At 38.4% G+C, this 17,435-nt stretch overlaps 1 protein-coding gene across 1 annotated transcript in view; it reads right to left on the reverse strand.

Annotated features, from left to right (window-relative positions):
* Rtkn2 (rhotekin 2) overlaps positions 1–16,574 on the reverse strand; it is a 63,797-nt gene extending 47,223 nt beyond the window's left edge. The window contains exons 1-2 of the mRNA XM_042696497.1: positions 16,515–16,574; positions 10,152–10,348 (exon numbers count right to left, since the gene is read on the reverse strand). Coding sequence (XP_042552431.1) covers positions 10,152–10,348; positions 16,515–16,574 — 257 coding nt within the window. The remainder of the gene's footprint in view (positions 1–10,151; positions 10,349–16,514) is intronic.
* Between the last annotated feature and the right edge of the window lie 861 nt (positions 16,575–17,435).

A 17,435-nucleotide genomic window follows, 5' to 3' on the forward strand; every position in this document is an offset into this window, starting at 1 on the left:
CAAGGCACAGTATAAATTTTTAAGAGTATTATGTCATTTTAGATTTTCAAGAAAGCTTAAAGATGGTGGGTAACTTCATAGGTCTAGATTATGTTAAAGTTGAGATCCACTGGGCATTACTAAATTGGATTAGATGTCAGGCTTTGGCAGGCAAATTAAATTCTGAAATACCCAAACCACCAAAACCAAATTTGCCAAATATTTACTGAAAAATATTTTCCCCTCCAAACTTCTCTACTACCTGGCAGAGTACCACTTTCTGCAATCAAATTATTTGCAGTGGCATTTCCAGGGCCAGCCAACAAACTTATTACATACAAATACAAATATTATCAAACTATAATATAAAGCCAGTAAACCATATTAGCTTGCAAAATAATTAAGTCTGTGTTTTAAAAAAATAAAAACTCAGCCTCATTTTCTCATGAGTGAATTATTTTCAGTTCAAATAGCTCCCCAAACAGTTATTTAGTTTGCAAAACTGTGATATTTTCCTAATTAATCCAAATTGAAAATAAAATGTTTAAACATTATCTACTTAATAATGTGCTACTGTAGCTAATAGTTTGCTACAGTTAAATAAATACTTGTTCGAAAATCTGCAATATTCATGTCAATTCTGAATGCTACAATTAAAGCCAATCCAAGGAAAAAGCAAATAACCACAAAATTACTGAAGCAGCATACAGCTAAATAATAGTGTACCTTATTCATATGAATCCAGTGTAAAACATTATTTTGGGGAGACCCATAAAAGCTAATTTAAGAAATTAACATACAGAAGACAAACATAACATTATTACTCACATTTCTGCCTTTAGGTAAACAATATGACCAACAGAGGGTGCCAACTTGCCACTTTGTTCCCCAAAATCTGTATTAAAATCTTCTGAGTATGTCAGTCCCTATTTGATACTGTTCTATGTTTGGGAATTTAAAATGTAATTTCTTTACCAAAATTAACAAGCTATAATGAAAAATCACACAATGTTGAGACTATTTCAAACTTTCTTAATGAAATAATAATAGGATTCTAAATGTTATTCTATTATTTGATAATAGGTTACAAAATCCTTCACCTTTCATGCAAATAAATGAAAACTAAATATTCAGAAATACTTAATATGAAGTCAGGCACTGGTGACTCACACCTTAAATACTAGCTACTCAGGAGGCTGAGATCTGAGAATGCAGTTCAAAGCCAGTCCGGACAAAAAAAAATTATGAGACTCTTATCTCCAACTAACCAACAGAAAATTGGAAGTGGCACTATGTCTCAAAGTGGTAGAACATTAGCCTTCAGCAAAAAAGAGTTCAGGGACAGTGCCTAGGCCAACAAGAAGAAAGAAAGAAAGAAGGAAAGAAGGAAGGAAAGAAGGAAAGAAAGGAAGAAAGAAAGAAAGAAAGAAAGAAAGAAAGAAAGGAAGGAAGAAAGAAAGAAAGAAAGAAAGAAAGAAAGAAAGAAAGAAAGAAAGAAAGAAAGAAAGAAAGAAAGAAAGGAAGAAAGAAAGAAAGAAAAGAAAGAAAGAGAAAGAAAAGAGAGAAAGAAAGAAAGAGAAAGAAAAGAGAAAGAAAGAAAAAGGAGAGAAGGGAGGGAGGGAGGGAAGGAAGGGAGGAAAGAAAGAAAAAAGACAGAAAGAGAGAGAAAGAAGGAAATGCTTAGAATGAAATTCTAAGCTGTCCTAAAACTATGTGGCATAAAATTAAGTTACATAAATATCTTAAATTCTAGTCTAAATATGATATAAGCTCTTTTCAACAGACACCAGCTATTTAAAAATTTAAGATATAAAATTAGAAGTGACTTTATAAGCACATTTCATTATAGAATTACTAAAAATACAAAAAATTTTAACTTCCAATCTACATGGCTTGTTTTTCTTCTTTTAATTTATAAAGTAATAAACTAGGAAACTGCAATATAAGAAACTAGCATCGTAATCACATAAAACTTGCAGTTATTTTGGTACTATTAAAAAAATCACAATTTTGTTGAATGATACATAATTAAGTTCTATAAATGACTGTAATTAACATTATTTTTACAAAGCCAAATAAAGCATTTCAGAACTTAAGTCAACAAGAGACAGATTGGGTGAGGAGGAGAATGAATGGATGGTACTGCTAAAATGTGAGGCGTGGGAGTACAGAGAATTTTTGGTGGGGGAGGGGCCTATTAACATTCATTGCTATATAACAAGTCCCTGATATACAGAACAGTATATTTCAAGCACTCAGTGTGTATCTGGGGGCTGTTGAGTGTGAAATGAACTAAGGATATGGTTATTTTGATGGAGCTACAGTAGATATGGACTCGAGCTTTATTCATGTTTCAATTTTACTCATCCATAACTATGTTAATGAGTTACTATTAACCTGTTAAAACCAACAGGCTTAGCTGAAAAGTGGACAAAGTATCTCACAGAGCTACTGAATGATTAATACTTTAATGCGTTCTGTGTCATTCTTAAAGATGTTACATATTTTATGTTAAATAGAAGAGGCACTAAACTATTTGCTAAGGTGATCAAAGTATGACTTGCCAATTCTTGTATAATTGTGGTAGCTAGCTAAACCAAATTATCATTACATCTCCTACATAAAGCCTTCAGTTCAATAAGGGAAATATCCTCTCCAACTTAAACCAAAAACATAAGTAGAAATACACAGGACTAATATTTACATGCAAATGGATAAACTAGTATCTGAAGCCATAAAAGCCAGCCCCTGCTGGTTTTCCCCAAGTAAAGAATAAACCATTAGTTGATATTCTACTCCCTAGACGAGGAGACAATCGCTGTGAAATGTGGTGGATTCCACTCGCCAGCTCCTAGGGAGTTGAAAACAACTCTGGTTCAAGAGTTCACATTGTAAAGGAGAGATCCTTTGGAGGTTTGCCATGAAAACAATAAATAAAATGAAAGAAGTTTAACTCAAAAATCTCAAAACAAGTAATTTCAAGGATCAGAAAACCAATCAACTAGCATCCTCAAACTGCAGTTAAGAAAATAGGTCACTGGAAGTGGAGCTGTGTCTCAAGCGGTAGAAAGCTAGCCTTGAGTGGAAAAGCTAAGGGACAGTGCCCAGGCTCTGAGTTCAAGCCTCAGTACAGGCACCAAAAAATAAACAAGGGGGCTGAGAAGGTGGCTCAGTGGTAGAGAGCTTGCCTTGTATGCATGAGGCCCTGGGTTTGACTCCTCAGCACCACATAAGCAAAAAGAAAAAAGCTGGAAGTGGCGCTGTGGCTCAAGTGGTAGAGCGCCAGCCTTGAGCTTTAGAGCTCAGGGACAGTGCCCAGGCCCAGAGTTCAAGCCCCACAACCGACAAAAAAAAAAAAAAAAGGATACACTCACTATTGTAAAAATTGAAAACACTGTCAAAAAAGAAATGTACTGTTTACCTGATTCTGATTTATGTAACTGTAAGCTATATATCACCTTGATAATAACTTTAAAAAACATTAAAACAAAATAGAAAAGACCACTGAGCTAAGAAACCAAGTAAGTGCATCTAGCAAATGTTCTTCAGCTGATAATTAAATATATATAAAGTAAAAAAAAGAACAAAAAAAATTGCAACAGTAGTCCAAAATGAAGTATAGATCAGCAAGTTATTTAAAGAGATGGAAACATAAAAATTCATATAAGTAAAGGATAAAAAAAATACAGATATGCTAAAGAATAAATAAAGACACTGGAAAAATAAGTCATTCCTAGCAAGGTGGTAGTGTCTCATGCCTGTAATCTTAGCTCCCCAGGAAGCTGAGATCTGAAGATTGCCTTTCAGAGCTTGTCCAGGCAGGAAACTGAGACTCTTATTTCCAATTAAACACCAGAAAACCAGAAGTGGTGCTGTGGCTCAAAGTGGTAGAGCATTAGCCTTGAGTAGTAAGGCTCAGGAACAGTGCCCACCCAGGCCCTAAGTTCAAGCCCCATAGCCAACAGAAATACTACTACTACTACTACTAATGATAATAATACTTACTGGAATTAACATTAAAATATAAGATGTCACTATACATCTAACAGGTGAACATATCTGTAATCTCAGTCAATCACTTGATCACTTGAAAGGTGGATATTGAGAGAATTAGTTTGATGTAAGATTAGGTAAAGATAATGAGACACTACCAACAAACTGGGCAGAGTAAGATGTATCCATAATTCAAGCTACAAGGAGACACAGATACAAGGACTTTACTCCAGGCCAACTCCAGGCAAAAATGCAAGACTCTATCCCCAAAATAAGGCTGAAAGGGGGCATAGGCATGGCCCAAGTGTTAGAGCATTTGCTTAGCAAGTACAACGCCCTGAGTTCAAATAACACACACACACACACACACACACACACACACACACACACACACACACACACACACACACACACACACACACACACACACACACACACACACACACACACACACACACACACACACACACACACACACCAGAAATGGAGAAGACCATACTCAATGATGAATAGAGAGAAGTGAAATATGCTAATAGATGTAGTAGATAAACCTGAAAATAGCAAAAAATATAAAAACAAAATCAAGTGCAAAAAGAGACCAGAAAGTGATAGTCACTAGACAGGCAAAGAAGATCCACCTTATGTATAACTGGGAGTTCTTAAATTAAAAAAAAAAAAAAAATGAAACGGGGTGCTGGTGGCTCACATCTGTAATCCTAACTACTCAGGAGGTTGAGATCTGAGGATCGTGGTTCAAAGCCAGCCTGAGCAGGAAAAGTCCATGAGACTCTTATCTCCAATAAACCACTCAGAAAACTGGAAGTGTTGCTGTGGCTTAAGCAGTAGAGTATTTGCCTTGAGCTGAAGAGCAGAGGGATGGCACCCAGGCCCAGAGTTCAAACCCCACGACCAACAACAACAACAACAACAACAACAATAAAAAAGGAGATAGAATTAATATTTCATTTTATATTCCATGAAAAATAAAGGAAGAATCTACATATTCAATAGTCTCTAACTGAGCCAAAAAGTCAATTTTATACATTCCAAGTTAAATGATCAGACATTAAGATTGAAAAAAGAAGGCAAATAAAATAAAACAAGCAAACACATAAAACTACTTTCAGTCTCTAAGCATTTATTTTTTTAAAAAGAAAATTAAATATTATTTTATTTTAATTTTTGGTGCTGGTGAAAGGACACCATTCCTGAGCTTTTCTTTTCTTTTCTTTTGCCAAAGGCTAGTGCTCTACCACTTGATCCACAGCTCCATTTTTTTGGGTAGTTGTTTAGAGATAAGAGTCTTATAGATTGATTGTGCTGCCTAGGCTGGCTTTGAACCAGGATCCTCAAGTTTCAAACTTCTGAGTATCAAGGATTATAGGTTTGAGCCATCAGTGCCCAGCCTGAATATTAGATTTTTAAAGTAATGACAACAAGGTTTTTAAGGAACTCAGGAAAGAAAGTGTTTTATAATTGTTATATAATAAGAATAGTAACAATATAATTCTTATATAATTCAATATAACTTCATAGAATTATTATAATATAATTCAATTATATAGTAGTATAATTTCTTTCACAATTATTGTGACAATTGTTATGTAATAACTGTGTTATAAGGGACAACTAGACCAGTTGTCTTTTAAATAGCAACACTAAAGAAAAACATTTTAAGCATACAAAAATATGAAGAAAACTATACTCATATTAAGGAATTTTCTGGCAACTGACTTTCTCCTAAAGAAGAAACTTAAGTTTATGAAATGTATAACATAAACATAGAGAAAAAAATTCAAAATCTATTTCTTTTTCTTTTTGAGACAGAAGATCTTGCCATGTAGCCCAGACTAGCTTTGAATTTACATGCTTCCTGCCTCAGCCTCACAAGTTGTGAAGTTATAGGCATGTGACATCAGATAATTTCTGAATAAAGTTCTCTGGTCTATATCCACAGAAGTACGTGTATCTGTGTCTGTGCCTTTGTGTGTGTGAAAACACACAGAATATAAAAAAAGATAAATCAATGGGATGGGTGATAGAGGATTATAGTAAATACCACAAAAGACTAATTATAGATTCTAGATGGTAGATACATAGGTACTTGCCATGTAATTCTTTCTACTACTTTGTTGGTAAATTTCACAATAATTTCTTTATGTTGGAAAAGAACTTCAAAAAATCTTGAATGAATCAAGATAGATTTGTCAATAAAATTGGTTATGTAATATGAAACAATTTTATACAGTCATAATATAAAATAAGGAAATATATTATTACTGAAAATTAAGATTTTCAGTGTAAGGGAAAAGAGGTATGAATACAAGCAAACATAATCCAGAAAATAGAGGCCTATAAGGATCCATATAAATTCATGATTTAAGTCATTTTCATAGCTATGTCCATTGAAAGGCATAGACTAGGAATACCTCAGGACCTTGATCACCACTAGCATGAATGAGAACTCAGAAAAATGTCTAACCAATGCCTGGAGTAGGGAAAAATAAACAGACAAACCTGAGGGGCTTTTTTTTTTGGTGTGTGAGTCAGAAAGCAAATGAGTTCTTAAAGATTAATTCAGGAATGTCAAAAGAACAAACAAGCTATTTTAAAGAAACTCCCACTGAACAAATTTGGGACAATTTTATTATTGAAAAGATTAATGCTAACAATACACTGGATAAATAAAAATCATATTCATAGATTTTTCTATGATTTTCTTCTTTACAGAGGAGGATCAGCCAATGAAGTATAAAAACAGTAACAGAACAATTGCTATTTTACAAATCCCACTAACAACGACTTGGGAAAGAATCATAAATGGATGATAAAGCCATTAAGTTAAAGCTCTTTGGATAATAGAATATTCACCAGTCCTAACATACCAAGATTTACTTACAAAATGGAAACAGAAAATGATTCTATCATGAAAAAAGGAAGCTGCCATCTAAACTAAGGAATTAGGGGTTTGGCGATGTAGCTCAGTGGAAGACTACTTAGCTAACACATACAAGGCTCTGAGTTCCATCCACAGCACTACCATAAATAAGATAAATCAAAGGATCATCATCCTTTATCATACCATAATGCATCAATTAGAAGTACACATAGTATTCAAACATACCTAGAATGATTCTTACAAAAAATATTTAATTGAGGCTGATCAAGTCTTTAGAGCTACAGCAAAAACAGAAAATGTAAAAAGTTCAATGTTACCTTAAAGAGACAATTAGACAAATGTAGACTGCTGTGCATTTTTAAAGGATGTTTTTTAGACTGCACACTTCTGAGATTACTAAGGGCTATTAGAAAAAGGTACAGTAATTAAAACAAGCCAAAGAGAAATAACCAAATGTGCTGCACAAATCTTAATAAGAGTTCTAGCTTGAGGGCAAAAAGAAACCCTAGAAATGATTTGCTGGATAAAAGTTGATATATGAGTAGTAGATGGTTCTGATGAAATTATGGCTAATATTTCACTTTATTGTTTTGGTCAGTTGTGGGGCCTGAACCGTGGGCCTGGGCACTGTCCCTCAGCTCTTCAGCTCAAGACTAGCACTCTACCACTTGAGCCACAGCGCCACTTCCAGCTTTTTCTGCTTATGTGGTGCTGAGGAATGGAACCCATGGCCTCATGCATGCAAGACAAGCACTCTACCACTGAGCCACCTTCCCAGCCTCTAATATTTCACATTTATGACCATATTTTGATTATAGGGAAGCATGTCGTTTTTGGAAGATATATGCCAACTATCAAGGCATACATTCCTGTGTGGCTTGTCTCTTACTTTCAAATGATGAAAAAATTTGTGTGTGAGCAGAAAAAGAGGGAAAGAATGGATGAACGTATATTGCAAACTACTAACTGGTCAAGCAAGGTGAATTTACATTTTTTTTTTTAGTATATGACACATTTCAAAAGAAAAAAGTAGTTTAAAAAAATGAACAAGAGCTGGGCATCAAAGGCTCATGCCTGTAATCCTAGCTACTCAGGAGGCTGAGATCTGAGGATCGCGGTTCAAAGCCAGCCGGGGTAGGAAAGTCCGTGAGACTCTTATCTCCAATATAAAACCAGAAGTGTAGCTGTGGCTCAAGCGGTAGAGCACTTGCTTTCAGCTGAAGAATTGCAGGGACAGCGCCCAAGCCCAGAGTTCAAGCCCCATGACTGACCAAAAAAGAAAAAATGAGAGCTAAATGACAGGCTGGAACCTAATGTTTGGACCAACAAGACAGTGAAGACTCTAAGAACATGGATGGGCATGATAATGAAAGAGTTACTAGAATACAATTAACTGTTAGTAAATTAGTTCTAAGCCCTATGGCTCATTGTACATTTGAAAGTGAGGCAGCAGCATATGACTTTGGGCATACACATACAGCAGTGCCAGGTATTCCTCAGTACCCAAACAAGAAGGAAGAAAACCAGCATCAGATGAGTTGCCTTAGCTATAAGTTGCAAGCCTATGAAGGAAGAAGTGATATCTCTACCTCACCAATCAGAACAAGACATTGTTCCATTTTCCCAAAAGTTCATAATCTAATTGAAAATATGTGTTTACATGTGCTCTTAGAATGCAGTAAGGTATAGTGAGCTATTCACAAACCAGATGCTATTAGAATTAGGAGGAAGGAATTCATTTTTTGAGTCCTCACATGATCCTTCCTCTGCAACACCAAAATCACCACTTTCCTTGAGGGAATTACAAAGAAAACTGATGCTACAATTGTCTTAGAACACAAGGGTTTTGTCAAGTGGGAATGGGAGACAGGGCACTTCAATTAAGTAAAAGGCCCTAGAGACAAGAAAATTCAAGAAGTGTTCTGGGAATACAAATCAAACAGCTTTTTGTTTGCAATAAATTGGTAGAGCAGAAATTGAGCAGTAAGACTATGAAAGTAGTTTTGAATTAGACCACTAAGATCCTAGAAGGCTTATCTTATCTACAGAATGGAATTTCAGTAAACGATGACTATTATATGTCTTTTGAGAAGTGGACTGACAGAATAGTCTTTAAAGAGAGTTATGCAGGAAAATAGGGAGGGAAACAGTCTGGTTTTTTAGTCAAAACCCTAGAAAATTAATTCAATCTGTGAACTGGTCCCTAACATCTACTCAATCTAGAAAATTTTCTATATTTACTTTTTGGCATCAGTCTGACTTTCCTATAAATTATACATAAACCTAGCTGGCTATTTTTTGCTTATTGAAACATAAACAATAAGGAGCATACTATAAGGAGGATATAAAATTATACTAAAAGGACACCAAACTCTAGCTACTAAATTGAGCTGATTCTTAGGTCTAACTAAAATCTGACACTATAAACTATAAATAGGATAGGATATATTCCCATATACAACTCATACATCTAATCCAAGAGGGCAACCTGGAGTGATGGAAAGAATGCAGGGCTCCTTAGCCTCTCTCCTTAGCTTCTGTCACTAGCTAGTTACATGTCCTTAACTGATTTTTGCTCCTCTAGCATTGATGATTACTATATGAGTAGATGTGCTGGCAGACTTTAAAGTTTCTCTGTTCATAAGCTTTTATATCTTTATAATCTGATGCCCATTCATTTCAATTTCTACATTCAAAGTCTCTATTACTCTTAGCTAGTACCTTTTTAATAACCTTTTAAATTTTATTTTCTGGTTTTTCTTTTTGGGGGGGGGTCCGGTCGTGGGGCCTGAACTCTGGGCCTGGGCACTGTCCCTCAGCTCTTCAACTCAAGCCTAGCGCTCTACCACTTGAACCACAGTGTCACTTCCGGCTTTTTTCTTTTTGCTTATGTGGTGCTAAGGAATGAAACCCAGGGCCTCAGGCATGCAAGGCAAGCGCTCTACCACTGAGCCACCTTCCCAGCCCCTAAATTTTATTTTCATATCCTTATCTATCAGTCTTTCTTCTTGAAATATTGTATCTCTTGAATTATACGCTTCTCAACTACTTTTATTGTATAGTCACATGTTGAACACAACCAATTGTCCCATGAAAGTTACTACTTTATGCTTAGTTCATCCTTTAGTCTGCTTTCAAAATGACGCCCACTGCTGCTTCAGAGTGACTTTTTAAAAAGATTTGTGATGTGGTATTTGTATTATTTACACTAACGTCACTTCCTGTTTTCAACTCAAATATTTAAGTACGTTAAAAGTTACAGGTAAACTATGCTACTAACCATCTTCCAGTTTGATTGGCAATCCTCTCTTCTAATTTCCGCAGCTCCGAAGTGTAAGCCATTATTCGGGAATTGCACACCATAAGGTTCTTAACTGCAAGTAACACTTGGTCCTTTTGAGTGCTCAGAGAAAGGAGTTTCCATATTCCTTCTCGCATTCGAATTTCTAAGTCTATTTTTTCTTGAATGCTGCAGTGCTAAAACAAAGAGAAGAGAATTTTAAATAGTTAGCAAGACCCCCAAATTACAATCTATCCTTTTTACTCCCAACAGATGGAAAATGTACTAGCTATCATTCACTTGTACCTTATTGGGAAAGAAATGAAAGTTTTAATAATGGATAATATAAAAATAGAGCTATTTTAAAAGCTCTTTGTAAAACGTTAACTTCTTTTACTACTAGGAAGCCTGGATAAACAGAACAAAAAGGTAAAAACCATTACGTGCTCTTACCATAACATACTAGTTAAATAGTAGCCCCCAAATGCATGTAGATAGCCTCAGAATAAAACCTTAGTTGGATATAGGCTTTAAAGATGTTATTAATTAATATGAAATCATACTGGATTAGAAACGGGTCCCAAATCCAAAGACAGTGTCCTTATAAAATGATCCGATGAAGTCAGACACAGAGAATGTTATGGGAAGACAGAAGCCAAAGTATTGATGACAACAACCAGAGGTGAAAAAGGCAAGGGAGGATTCTCCCACAGACATGAGTGGGAGCATGGCTCTCCCAGTATCTTGATATCAGACTTACAAACTCTAGAATTTTGATAGAACAAAATTCCCTTTTTAAGCCACCTAGTGTTGGTCATTTGTTATGACAGCCTTAAGAAACACAATAATGTGAGCAATAGTACATATTAGACAAGTTACATTATAGGATGATAAGATATAGCTAAGGGGACTGAATTTACCAAGGAAAACCCTTCTGAAAGAACAGATGTTGAATAAATGAACCAAAGATCAGCAACATGTTAAACAATGTAAATAAAATATAAGCTTTTAATACTGATTAAAAGTTGTTCTTTAGGGGGGAAAAAAATCTGTGCTTAGAACATACCACAGGCATGAACAGAGTTTTAGAACACAGACTCAGGATATGTTTTCTTTTTTTAGTTGTAAGATGCATCCAGAAACAGCTAAGTAGTTTAGTTCTGAAAGTCTTTTCCATTTAATGATCTTGTAATGGTTGATTCCATATACAAGTTTTATTTGTAACATCAAAATTCTACAAACAGAATGTACAGTCTTCATTTTTCACAATAACCTTATAAACATTATAAACATTTACATTGTAAATATAACTCTTTACTATACAAGGATTGAACAATGATTCCAGTGTGCCTATTTCTAAAAGTTAAATGACCAACCTGGCTTCTGTGATAAAAAAAAATGCACACCATTACATTCTCATTTTATCAAAATACAAATTAAAAAATGTAAATGGAATTGAATAGCAAAGTTCCAAATATTAAAAGAATTTTTAAAGTAGACAAAAGGCAAGCTGACAGATTACCCTCCAAAAAAGGAAAGCACAGATTATTTAACTTAACTATTGAACTACACTATTCACATGCAGCAATCAGATCTGTTTAATTACCTTCTGTAATTACATTATGTAATCACCCCATAAAAACTGTCTCTTATATTGCTATAAGTTTTGAATTATCAAAACTGGTGTACTATATAAATGTAGTCAATTTACTAGTTTTCCTTCTTTACACATGACTAGGTTTCAACAATTGCATTTTATCATTTTATGACTTGCCAGTCCAAGTAAATTCTTCTTTAAAGTAATTAGCAATTAATTACAAGAATTATCTATGTGACCCATATGTCAGCAGATGTAAACTCTGGCAGCCTGGCTGGTATTTGAAGAGTATGCACAGGGGTCAACTTGAAGCTGGTATGAATAGCTTTGCCTCACAACTCAAATATAAATAAATACCATCTGGTGCCACTAAATTCAACTTTGCTTTTTAAATATAGCCAGTTGAGTGAGTACACAGTGGTTCTCAAAGCCTACACTGCTTTAGAATCTTCTGAGGCAGAAGAATGGTCCTTCTAAAAAGTATATGACTGTTTTTTGGGTTTTTGTTGTTGTTGTTGTTTTTTGGTCGGTCAAGGGGTTTGAACTGAGCCTGAATGCTGTCCCTCAGCTCTTCAGCTCAAGGCTAGCCCTCTACCACTTGAGCCACTGCGCCACTTCCGGTTTTTTGAGTGGTTTATTGGAGATAAGAGTTTCACAGACTTTCCTGCCCGGCCAAGGGTGGCTTTGAACCACAATCTCGTGGTCACTGATAACCAGCTAAGACTGTTGACCTAAACCTAATCCAAACTAATGATGATCTCTGGAGATATGGAGATAGGATCAGAGGTGTTTTGTTTGTTGTTTAAGTTCTTCTAATTAGTTTAAAGTCTGACATTAGAGACATTCTAATGTGAAATTCTACAGAAAATTATTAAAGTTGCAACAACCTTAAGGAGCCAGCAGGTGGCCACGGTCACTTTGAGGAATCAGTTTTCTAGGGTTTCCAAACTCGCAATTAAGATTGTTCTCTCCCTATCACTGATTGAAAAAGACTCCATACAATTATAGAGGTTCAGGAAAATAGTAGAAAAAATAAAATGTAAAGTCAGGGCTCAAAAGATAAAATGTATGTGTTAATAGTCATTAGGGAAATAAGATACATTTAGCAGACATTTCTATTACACTTTTATCTTTTAGAGTACCAGTTAGCAAACTACAGCCTGGTTGGCATCTGATTTTGTAAATATAGCTGTTTTGGAACATGTCCACACCCATTATTAACATCTATGGCTGCTTTCAAGCTACAATGGTAGAGTTAGGCAATATCAACAGATAGTACCCCACAGACAGTTCCATGCAAAGCTGAATTTTTTTTCTGTATGGCTGTTTACCCACTCCAATTAAGATACAACGTAATCTTGGACCCTGCTTGCTGAGGCAGGTTTCAGGCTTAGTAAGCTGTGATCTAGGAAGGCTGCCAGCCTTCCCAGGATCAACTGTAAAGTATACTTTGAATGTATTCAGTTAATAATAAAAAGTAATAATAGTAAGTTTATTGCAACTAGTTTCATTATTTATTTTACAAAAGGTTTCATTGTGACATTTTAAACATGTATATATATGGTACAATTCAATCATATGTACTCCTATGGCTCTCTTTCGTCTCTGACTCATCTGGAGTCTTTCATGTAATTTCTTTCCATAAACAGCTGCTTTTACCAGTAGAAGAAAGCCTCTCTGATTAGCTATAGTCAAGAGAGAGTTTATGGAGCTAAAGGACTTGTTTTTAGTTAACAAGGACATACAGTGCTGCGGAGGAGGAATTGGTGTTTAGTGACATACACACAGTGAGGAATAATGATCGTGAAATCAAGGCACCCACTGGGCAAAAAATGGTAACCTCAATGGCAGTTAATATCATCACTGTTGTTGCCTTAGCCATAAGACATAGCCAGGTAGAGTCAAGGCTCTTTACAACCAGTGATATAAGTATGGTCCTGTATGCATTTTTCTTAGAAGTGTTTGCTTGAAAGTTTCTAAGAACCGACAATTTTATCAAGACATTCTTTTTTTTATTCCTGATTCAATGCTCTGGACAATAGCTTCCATATAATCAAGTCAAATACAAGTTTAGATTCTGATCTTGTAAACTGGCAGATAAAAGTAACTGGGGCATGAGTGGCTCCTGCCTGTAATCCTAGCTACTCATGAGGTTAGATCAGAGGATCGTAGTTCAAAGCCAGCCCAGGCAGGGCAGGAAAGTCCATGAAACTCTCATCTCCAATAAACCACCAGAAAACTGGAAGTGGCACTGTGGCTCAAATGGTAGAGCACTAGCCTTGAGCTGAAGAGCTCAGGGACAGCGTTCAGGCCCAGAGTTCAAGCCCCACGACTGACCAAAAAAAAAAAAAAGTAATGTAGTTTACTTTAGAAAAAGAGCTCTCATAGGTTTTGAGAGCTAGAATGGCACATGGAAAGGACAAAGAAAACAGTCCATTGTTGATATAAAAACTGAAGTTAGTTGTTGATAAGACAAAACAGAAAAAAAGTATCTCAGAAGCAATCCTGATAGAAATTATCACTCACCCACAATCAGTTAACCCAGGTTAACTAAAAGACCAAGATAAAGATGAAAAGAAAAATTGCAGAAAAATACATACAGTATAAGTTGAGTTTTCTCCCCACAGTATAACCCCTGCTTTCACTGTATTTGATGTTGTTATCATTTGTGAAGGGGAAGGGAAAAAACAAATCGTTTAAATACAGGTGGACCCATTGCAACAATGAGAGGTACAAGTTGTTATGTTGAAAATGAACTTTACAACTTTGGTGGGGTGGGGGAGGAGGGTTGGATGGGAGGGGGGGGTGGGAGGAGGATGGGATGGGAAGGGGAATCAAAGGAGGAGGCTACAATGCTTGATAAGAAATGTACTCATTATCTTGCCCATGTAATTGTAACCCCTCTGTACAGTATTTTCACAATAAAAAAAAAGAAATTCGTGTATTTTAAGAATTGGTTATGTGCAGATAAAAGTCTGGAATATATACTAGAGAGTAAAGATTAAAATAGAACGGAATAAATATGCAGCTAAAGGGCAGAGTTTTCCATTGAGACCCTAAAATTAAGGCTAAGCACATAAGTATATTCAAATGAAGATATCACCAAGAAATAATAATGACTTATATTAAGGAAAAAGGGTTCTAACACACTTGACAACTAGGAAAGTTGAGGGGATTGGTGGGGTTGGGAGAGATGGGGGAGAATAGTGAAAGGGTAACATTGATTAAGATACACTCTACACATGTTAAATTAAAACCCTTTTGTACAACTACTTAAAGATAATAAAATATAGCCGGGCACTAGTGGCTCAGGTCTGTCATCCTAGCTCCTCAGGAGGCTGAGATCTGAGGATCATGGTTCAAAGCCAGCTGGGGCAGAAAAATCCATGAGACTCTGATCCCCAATAAACCACCAGAAAACCGGAGTGGCATGGTGGCTCAAGCGATAGAACACTAGCCTTGAGCTGAACTAATGTCTCAGGAACTAATGTCCAGGCCCAGAGTTCAAGCCCCAGGGCTGACTAAATAAAGAAATAAATAAAATATAAAATTATTTTCGCATATGGCCTATAACATTTAAAAAAAACAAACACCAAAGTTCTATCCAATTCCGTGTCCTCCGACTTTCCCTTCTAAGTATTTATGGGGGAAAAAACAAAAAACAAACACCAAAACCACTAGCAAGCTCAACTTTTTTTTTTTTAGTACATATTTTTTTATTGTAAAGATGCTGTACAGAGGGGTTACAGTTCCACCAGTAAGGTAATGAGCACACTTGTTACCTCCTCCTCCTTTGTTTCTCCCCTACCATCCCTGCCCCTCCCCACCTCCCCAACTTCTCTTAAAGCTCAGGGGTGGGCACTGGGCTTCTCCGAGGCTGCTGCCCGCCCCCCCGCAGCTCACGTCGGAGGCAGACAACACGCCTCACCTATACGCTTTCTATTAACTCCACAGCCAAGCCCAAACTGCCCTTCAGGGGTCTGGATGGCCACCCAGGGGCATCTGCGCCCGGTGCATCACCTACACGGTCCAGGACACCAAGGGCACCAGCGGAGAAGGAAGAAAGGTGAGGGGATGGAGGGGAGAGATTAGGGAGAAGGGGGGAAAGGGGAGACCTGGATCCAGACGCACCGAACTCGTAAACTGCCGTGTGGAGATGAAACCCCTTTGCACCACTCCTTAAATATACTTAAAAGTGAGCAGATTAAATGAAAGACAGACGGACAGACGGACAGACGGACGGACAGACAGACAGACGGACAGACAGAAAGACAGACGGGCGGAAGGACGGACGGACAGACGGACGGACAGACAGACAGACGGACAGACAGAAAGACAGACGGGCGGAAGGACGGACGGACAGACAGACAGACGGACGGACAGACAGACAGACGGCAGACGGACGGACGGACAGACAGAAAGACAGACGGGCGGAAGGACGGACAGACAGACAGACGGACGGACAGACGGACAGACAGACAGACGGGCAGACGGACCGACGGACGGATGGACGGACGGACAGACAGGTGGGCGGGGCAGCACCGTCGCTCCCCCACGCCCGGCCGCCCTTTCCTGGCGGAGAAGCTCGGGTGCACCCTGGCCAGGCCCGGCCGCGGCCCCGGGGTGCGGGTCTCGGGGCGCCTCCCTTTGTCCCCGGCCCGCGGGGCCCCGGGGCCGCTTTCCCGACGCCCACACCGCGCGCGGGCCGAGGGCCGGAGAGGCAAGCCGGGCCCGCGCCGCGGTGCCAGGCCGCCCCGGGCACTCACCTGCTGAGCCGCGAGCCCCGCCAGGCCGCGCGCGGGGCCCCGGAGCGCCGGCCCCTCCATGCCCGGCGCCACGGCCCGCCGGTCGACTCCCCTCCGGAGGGAAGATTTGAAAAGCCCGCCCCGGGCTGCACACGCGGAGGACGCCAACCGCCCGGCAGTACCAAGTGCCCGCAGCGGGGGTGGCGGCCAGACCGCCGCGCGCACGCGCAGTGGGCGCGTCCCGCGGCCCCGCCAGATTGGGTCTGGAGACCCGAGTTCTCAGGGTCGACCCTGCGGGAAGCCGGCTACTCCCGGGCTTAAAGGCTCGGGGGCGGGGCCTGCTGTGGGGGCGGGGCCACGAGATGGAGCGTGAGCAAGCAACCTGTGGCCTTCAGGGCTCCTGGTAGTGGAGAGGGTGTTTGCGTTAGCATCCTTTTGCTTGTATCCTGTGTGAGATCATCCAAAGTGTTAGGGTTCTGACACCACAGAAGCTGCGGCACCTGGACCCCACAGATCACTCTGGGATGGACGCAGGCGCCCAAGGGGTCTCACTTCATCCTGATGTGAATTGGGTAACCCTAATTTGTATGCACTTGGGCCTGCTGTCCCAAGATCACACTCATCTTTTACTTGTCCTACACAAAGTGGATTTAAAATGACAGGGCCATAGGATCCACATAGGCCTTTCTAAGCGGTTGGTTTGACCAGGTACTTTTTAAAAATATGAGTGCTCTTCCTTTCAGATAGATAATTTCCCTCTTTGAGATGCTTAGGACCAAGTGATACCAAAAGATGTCCAGTTAGGAAAGACTGTCCTCTTATATTAGTCATTAGTCTTATATAAGCCATTCCTAATGACCCACAGCCTTGCACACAACTTTAATGTATGTAGACTCAAAATTACCAAGACAGAGCTTGTGGTCCTCTGAAAACACAGGACTG

The sequence above is a fragment of the Dipodomys spectabilis genome, unplaced genomic scaffold (genome assembly GCF_019054845.1).
Source record: "Dipodomys spectabilis isolate Male_0828 unplaced genomic scaffold, ASM1905484v1 ptg000207l, whole genome shotgun sequence".
NCBI classification, from domain to species: domain Eukaryota; kingdom Metazoa; phylum Chordata; class Mammalia; order Rodentia; family Heteromyidae; genus Dipodomys; species Dipodomys spectabilis.